Source organism: Sinocyclocheilus rhinocerous, unplaced genomic scaffold (assembly GCF_001515625.1).
Source record: "Sinocyclocheilus rhinocerous isolate Xijiao unplaced genomic scaffold, SAMN03320098_v1.1 scaffold2873, whole genome shotgun sequence".
Lineage (NCBI taxonomy): Eukaryota > Metazoa > Chordata > Actinopteri > Cypriniformes > Cyprinidae > Sinocyclocheilus > Sinocyclocheilus rhinocerous.
The window spans coordinates 164,690-172,872 of NW_015632032.1; the positions used below are offsets into that span (position 1 = coordinate 164,690).

The 8,183-nt window shown below is 39.7% G+C and overlaps 1 protein-coding gene across 2 annotated transcripts in view; it reads left to right on the forward strand.

The window, feature by feature from the left end:
• LOC107742089 (CREB-binding protein-like) overlaps nt 1-8,183 on the forward strand; it is a 54,556-nt gene that overhangs the window by 38,437 nt on the left and 7,936 nt on the right. Inside the window, exons 15-24 of one of the 2 annotated variants that reach the window (XM_016554956.1) lie at nt 1,100-1,246; nt 1,391-1,571; nt 1,703-1,821; nt 1,918-2,157; nt 2,905-2,993; nt 4,365-4,445; nt 4,626-4,682; nt 6,199-6,276; nt 6,375-6,442; nt 7,234-7,384. In XM_016554956.1, coding sequence (XP_016410442.1) covers nt 1,100-1,246; nt 1,391-1,571; nt 1,703-1,821; nt 1,918-2,157; nt 2,905-2,993; nt 4,365-4,445; nt 4,626-4,682; nt 6,199-6,276; nt 6,375-6,442; nt 7,234-7,384 — 1,211 coding nt within the window. The remainder of the gene's footprint in view (nt 1-1,099; nt 1,247-1,390; nt 1,572-1,702; nt 1,822-1,917; nt 2,158-2,904; nt 2,994-4,364; nt 4,446-4,625; nt 4,683-6,198; nt 6,277-6,374; nt 6,443-7,233; nt 7,385-8,183) is intronic. The other variant, XM_016554957.1, reaches the window with a different exon arrangement.

The window sequence follows — 8,183 nt, forward strand, 5'->3', positions numbered from 1 at the left end:
TGCCACAACACACCTGCCGGGAAGTTTCTAGTATGCCTAGTAAGAGCTTGATTAGCTGGTTCAGGTGTGTTTGATTAGGGTTGGAGCTAAACTCTGCAGGACACCGGCCCTCCAGGACCGAGTTTGGGCACCCCTGGGCTATACAGTGAAGATAATCAGAGTATATGTGCACACTGCACATATTACCTAAACCACATATTAATATATTTTATATTTTTAAAATGAAAACGAAATGAGTTGTGTTTTATATTTAGAAGAAAACGACAAGGCAGCGGTGCTTGATAGGCTATCATTTCATTTTATTGTAATACGTGTATTTGTTGCATGAACCACATTTTTGTGAGCCTATTAATATTTTAAATGAAACAGAAAAGAGGCAATGCGTTTTGATATAATATTTTGTTTCACTGTAATGTATGTATGTTCCCTGAACTAAATTTTTGTGGCTATTAATATGATTAAATGAAAACGAAAAGAGGCAGTGATGTTTGATATCATATTTCGTCGTATTGTATACATACAGTGTGGATAACCGGAGTAGCCAAGGCGAGCTGACTGATGTTATCAAGTACACTGCTGTTCCATTTGCAGAATTACCGGACGTGTGTCCTCCCATCCCCAGGAGTTCGCACTCCCGAGTTGAACTTGCGAAGTCCGAATTACCAAGGACGCAAGTCCGAACTTTGCGTACTTGGTATTGAGATACAGCTTAGGACTGCGGATATACAAACCATAAAACAAAGCAAAGAGACTTTATTGGTTTTTTCCGGTTTTTTTTTTTTTCTTTTTTTTCAGTACACTCGTTTGCCAAGCCGAACAGCCAATCAGAGTGATCCCTCTTACAAAATATAGTCTGGGCCTCACATTGGCCGACAGCAATCCTTCAACTTTAGAATACAGCATAAGCTTGATGGCCATCATTTCAAACAGCCTTTGTGTGGAAAGTCCACCTTTGACCCTCAGTAGGCCGCTCACTAGGTTTTGAAACAAAGATACAGTGATGTTATCTTTCCAAAATGACACCATAATCGCTCAGAATTAAGACAAAATTCAAATAATATTTATTTCAAGGCAATAAATCTGATACTTTGTCTTTCAGAGCGGTGAAAACCGTGTGCCCACTCCAGCATCGGCAGCCAGCGCCGAGCTGCACTCCCAGAATGCCGTGCCTGATGTACCGCCCAGCAACACTAAAACAGAAGAGCAAGAATACGACATATGCATCAAAACGGAGCCCAAGATGGAGGTGTGTTTTGTATATATGTTTTCAACACTGATTAAAAATTAAAAATATTTCTTAAGCAGCAAATCAGCATATTAGAATAAAAATCTTTCCAACCCAGATTTTCATTTCAGTCTCAAATTTTCATGGTTGTTCTACCTTTGTTAGACGGAGGACGACACAGGCTCCCTACTGGTCAAAAAGGAGGAGCCGGAGGGGTTGGAGGCTAAGCAGGAGCCAATGGAGACCGAGGACAAGAAGACAGACTTGAAGATGGAGACCAAAGAGGAAGATGAAAGCAAGACGAACGGTACAGCGTCCTCTTCACCGTCTCAGTCACGCAGGAAAAGTATGAACTGACATTTCTCTGCTTTCTTTTCTGTTGGCTCTACATTTATTTGTCTTCGTAGTCTTTTTATTTCTGTTGCTTTCTTTAATCTTACTTATGTCCCTGTCTTCTGTATTTCTCTCTCTTCTCAGTCTTTAAGCCAGAAGAGTTGCGGCAGGCATTGATGCCCACTCTGGAGTCTCTGTACAGGCAAGATCCAGAGTCTCTGCCCTTCCGGCAGCCTGTGGACCCCTTACTTCTTGGCATCCCTGTGAGTCTCACATACATATATGCATGTATCTTTATTAAATCATATGTGAAGACTGATTTGACTGAACTATGAAGGTGTTTCCTTTCATGCCTTCAGGACTACTTTGATATCGTGAAGAACCCCATGGACCTGTCCACTATCAAGCGCAAACTGGACACGGGTCAGTATCAGGAGCCGTGGCAGTACGTAGATGACGTGTGGCTGATGTTCAACAACGCGTGGTTGTACAACAGGAAGACGTCGCGTGTGTACAAGTACTGCTCCAAACTGGCTGAGGTGTTCGAGCAGGAGATCGACCCCGTCATGCAGAGCCTCGGTTACTGCTGCGGAAGGAAGGTGAGATGAACTGACATTCAGTTCAGATTCGGTTGTCTTATGAATTCCACATAGCTAATAATAACAATAATAATAATATGTAATTATTTTTTACAAATGTATATTAAATATACTGTTGTTAATTAAATAGTTGTACAATAATAATAATAATAATAATGTGGAAATAAGTGTATCTTAAATACATTATTGTTTATTAAATGGTTGTAACAACAATAATAATGTGCAAACTAATGCATTATTGTATAATAAATGGTTATACAGCATTGCTTCACAGTACTAGTAGTACTAATAAAAATAATAGTAATATGCAAATAAATGTATACTAAATGTTATTGTATAAATTGAATAATAAGTGATTATACAATATCTCTCCACAAAAATAATAATAATGTGAAAATAATAACTATAATCTGTAATAATGTTAAAATAAATATATTACTGAATAATAAATGCAAAAATGTGAAAATGCTAATTATTTGGAATTATGGAGGTGTAAAAAAGAAAGTGAGTATCTTAACAATAATTTCTGGACATTAGTCATTTTTATGTATGTTTGTTCACCCATTCAAATAATGCAGCTGTAATATTTTGTTTATTTAAAATAATATTAATACAACAGTAGTTATGTTAGTTTTGAACCTCCAGTATTTTGATGCTAGCTATTCAACTCCTGGTCGACTGCACAGATACTCGATATAAACAGACTTTTTCGGTCATGTGTCTCTCTTTTCTCCTTTCCTCCCACAGTACGAGTTTTCTCCTCAGACACTGTGCTGTTACGGCAAGCAATTATGTACAATACCCCGAGATGGCACTTATTACAGTTATCAGAACAGGTGAGATGATACACGTGCCCTTTCTTGAGGTAGAATTCATGTAGTCGACAGCCTTAGAAAACGTTTAGGAGGACACTCAAGTTGAAGCAGGCGTGCTCTCTGTCATGTGGCGTAGTTAGTTCAGTCGTGTGTGGTTTTTGACACACATTTGGCAGATCAGACATTAAACCTCCCTGTGTGGCTGTGTGTACACTAGCATAGTTTACTATCAGGCCTGTTCATATGTATTTTCTAAACATAAGACTGCTCGATTACAACCCCCTCCCCCTTTCTCTTTCTTCACGGATACACTGCTTGAAGTCTCCAGCCAGTCTTAATTTATTGGCAGTTGTAATATTTGCACTGGCACATTTATTAGTTCTTACTCATAACAGGCTCCCTTGCGCCCCCTGCAGCATAGAGCATGTCACTGCAGAACCTCCAAATAAGCTGATTGTCAAACAGACACAGCCGCTCTCGGTCTTGGTTTACTCACATCCAATTGGAACAGATTTGGAGAAATTTAGCCCTGCAGTGGATCCTCTGCAGTGAATGGGTACTGTCAGAATGAGTGTTCAGACAGCTGATAAAAACATCACAATAATCCACAAGTAATCCACACCACTCCAGTCCATCAATTAACATCTTGTGAAGCGAAAAGCTTTGTAAGAAACCAATCAATCATGAAGATGCTTTAAACTTCAAAACTGTTGTTTCTGGCTAAAATCTGAGTCCTCTATTCATAATATTGCTTTCTCCAGTGAAAAAGTCGTGTTGTCTAAATCAGGAGAGAAATATGCACAGATCAAACACAGTTTACAAGCAAAAACCAGAACAGTTCTAAACAAATATTTTGATGTGAGGACAACAGGGGATGAACTTTTTCACTGAAGGAAGCTTTATTATGGATTATGGACTCATATTTTGGCCAGAAATGACGGTTTAAAGTTAAAACGCCTTAATGTTGGATTAATTGATGGGCTGGAGTGGTGTGGATTACTTGTGGATTATTGTGATGTTTTTATCAGCTGTTTGGACTCTCATTCTGACGGCACCCATTCACTGCAGAGGATACATTGGTGAGCGAGTGATGTAATGCTGAATTTCTACAAATCTGTACAAACTCATCTACTTCTTGGATGGCCTGAAGATGAGTACATTTTCAGCAAATTTTCATTTCAGATGAACAATTACTTTAATGTTTCCCATTGAACCCTTGGAAGCCATTCACATTACGTTCACACTGTGATACTGATTACAGAATCGTACACATTTTATATTCTGTTTGGATTAATGAATAATAAACTCACTCTTGTGCGCATGTGCGCCTCTGTATATCTTATATCTTATATGTCTGTATATCTTATAACTGTTGTGTTTGTGACTATACAGGTATCATTTCTGTGAGAAGTGCTTTAATGAGATTCAGGGAGACAGTGTGACACTAGGAGATGATCCTGCTCAGCCCCAGACGTAAGTGATTGTTCACCTTCTCTTTTTGTGGTTATATTCAAGCTCAGTTGTGGAGATTTTATCACTTTAGTTCAAAATCATTCCGAATGATTAATTTTCTCCATTCCATAATAAACTGAATCATTTTTGAAAAGTTTTAAATGTTCAACAAATCTGATTTTTGGTCTTCTTTGTATGCAGCATGATCTCTAAAGACCAGTTTGAAAGGAAGAAAAATGACACGTTAGATCCTGAGCCGTAAGTAAATGCTCCACTTAATTTCCCAGAATTCCACGAGGCAACTATCAATGCGCTAGTAGCACATGCTCTAATAGTAGTGCTATACTGGGGTGTGTTTCCCAAAAGCATCATTAGCCAACTATGGTCGCAAGTTCCGTCGTTACCAACATAGTTCAACGATTCGGTGTTTCCCGAAACCATAGTTCAAACGAACATTCGCAAACAGCGTTACAAACTTACGTGGTTGGAACTACAGCTCTCAATCTGTGGTTAGAAGCATAGTTTCTTGTTAGCAAGGGATATGGGCTTAAATAAATATGCTCTTGGGCACAATAAGCAAGCTAACATGCAGTACAATCTATATAGTCCATTCTATCTAAATATAAATGCATTTTAATCTATGTATTTTTGCGTGTCCTCAGTAAGCGCCGCTTTTGAAGAGTGCGCATGTGCATAAATGCCTAAGGGAACCCCAGAGTATGACGTAAGAAAGAACCCGCGATGAATCAAACATCAAATAAAGCTAAATGACAGGGAACAAAAAATATTAAATTAGTCATCAGGTGCCATGTTCAATACAGCAGCATCTCAGAGGTCTCAAATCAATTAATTAGCAGAATGTATTGCTCCACCACATGCGTGTGACGTCAATAACAACGGCCCTAAATTGTTGAACTAATGTGATTCAAACGACGGAGATGCGACCGTTTTCGGGAAATAAATATGCTCTTGGGCACAATAAGCAAGCTAACATGCAGTACAATCTATATAGTCCATTCTATCTAAATATAAATGCATTTTAATCTATGTATTTTTGCGTGTCCTCAGTAAGCGCCGCTTTTGAAGAGTGCGCATGTGCATAAATGCCTAAGGGAACCCCAGAGTATGACGTAAGAAAGAACCCGCGATGAATCAAACATCAAATAAAGCAAAATGACAGGGAACAAAAAATTGTTAAATAGCAGAAGTTATTCCTCCACCACATGCGTGTGACGTCATTAACAATGGCCCTATGTTGTTGAACTAATGTGGTTCAAACGACGGACATGCGACCGCGTTCGGGAAACAGTCATAACTAGTTAGTTCGTTTCAACAACAATGCATCGTACTATGGTGGTTAATCAGCGAGTTACGTCATTGTACGGGAAACGCACCCCTGGTCGTTATTGGCTCATACATTTGTCCGCTCTGGACTCGATACACCACATGGCTTTTGCTCACTGGCGCCCCCTGCTGTCAACAACATAGGGCATAGAGACACTCCCACAACACGAACACAGCACTACAGTCTGCAAGCATCAGTATTATCCAGAAGTTGTCCAAATCCACACCTCCTACAAAGGCGCAGTTGCATTGGCCTGCTTGCAAATGCGTAAGAACTGGAGGAAAAGAAGCTGAATGATGTATTTCATATTAACTACCTGCTCTCGCAGTTAGTGACTACGCATTCAGACACTTGCTAAAATAGAAGCTGCCAGAATACAAAGGGCATGAAACGATTGCATCCCCCATTAATCAATTCTCCTCCTATCAGGTTTGTTGAATGTAAAGATTGCGGGCGGAAGATGCATCAGATATGTGTCCTGCATTATGAGTCCATCTGGCCTTTAGGGTGAGTTTGAAAGCACCTCAAGAGTGAACAGAGTTGCTCTGATATCGATTATGGATGCGTTGCGGGAAGTCAGCACTAATGAGCGTTTCTCTCTGCAGTTTTATCTGTGATAACTGTTTGAAAAAGAGCGGGAAGACGAGAAAAGAGAACAAGTTTTCGGCAAAAAGTAAGTAATAGGACTGTTTATGTGATGCATTAATGCTAAATAGATGGTTTACCTCATTTTGTCATTTGCTCACTCTCATGTTGTTCCAAACCTGTATGACTTTTGTTCATCTTTGAAACACAAATGAATGCATTTTTAATGAAACCTGGGAGATTTCTGTCCCTCCACTGAAAGTCCATGCAACCAAAAACTTGACAATTCTAAAAGTTCCTAAAGACATCGTAAATGTTATCCATATGATTTGAGTGTTTAAATCCATGTCTTCTGAAGAGACATGATCACTTGATATGATGAACAGATGTAGGCCCAATCCCAATTCTACCCCTTAGCCCTACCCCTCTGTTTCGCGCGTTCACGTGAAGGGGTAGGGGTGTCTCAATTCTCTTTTGGTTGGAGGGGTAGGGGTAGGGGAAGGGCCAGACAGCCCTTCAAACGAAGATTTTTCGGGACCACACTTCAAACGAAGGGGTATGAATTATCTCAGCGTAAACCGGGTTCAGGGGCAACATGGCTGCCCGAGCAAACAAAAAGACACATACATGTAAGCATTTTTGGCATTAATAAAGATTTTAACGAAAAGTAATCACGTAGTTTAGGCTTTTATTCAACATATAAGCATGGATCAACGCACATGCATAGAAGTCAATGGCAAACGGAAGCTCAAACATGCTTGCATCTGTTTACCATTCTTATTGGTGAAATCTCTCAGCTTTCAATAAAAATATCAAGTTTAATTTAAAACTATCTCTTTACAAGTGTTTTTGTACTAAATGCTGTTGTCTTCGATTCAGAGTTGCAGGCGACGCGGTTAGGCACGTACATAGAGGATCGGGTGAACAAGTACTTGAAGAGGCAGAACCATCCGGAAGCTGGAGAGGTGTTCGTGCGAATTGTAGCCAGTTCAGATAAAATGGTGGAGGTCAAACCTGGCATGAAGGCAAGGTAAACTTAAGCCGCTTTTCCACCGAAATTACTTGGAACAATTTGTCCCAGGAACTTTTTTTCCCCCAGACCTGTTGCTGTCTGCGTTTCCATCGCGGTCTAAAGTACCGTGAAGAATAGGCAAATAGTCTGGTGACGTAGGTCTGTGCGCGTTTCTCAATACCAAGTACGCAAATTTCGGACTTGCATCCTCGGTAGTTCGGACTTTGCGAGTTCGACTCGGGAGTGTGAAACCTGTTTTTGGTTTCATTTAAACATATTAATAGCCGCAGAAATGTAGTTCAGTATAGCCTACATTACAATGAAACGAAATATTATATCAAACAGTATTGCCTCTTTTTATTTTCATTTTAACATATTAATAGATTAATAGAATAAAGACCAAAGATTACCTGTTAGATTTACCCAAAACAAATTATATCTTATGTTTAACCACTAAAGAGACATCAGAGCCAGCGGCAAATGTCAGAAGCACTAGCCGAGTTGAGGCTGCTCTCGTCGGGAAACATGAGCACTGAGCCCCCGTTGATCGTGTGGCGCTCACGTCTCCGAAATTGGCGAAAAAACATTTTTAAATAGGCGCTGTCTTTATAAATAAACCGCAGATTTGAGTTTTAAACAACTACATTCTCGCCTGATGTACTTTTAAAACTACATTTCATGACACAATAACAGTAATATTTTGAAAATTATCCGAATAAATGGTGGTTGAAATACAATGCTGCGTGAACTCAACCAATCAGCATGCTCAGCGCCCAACAGGGTTTCCGCGGGGTCTCGGACCTTTGGAAAAGTACTA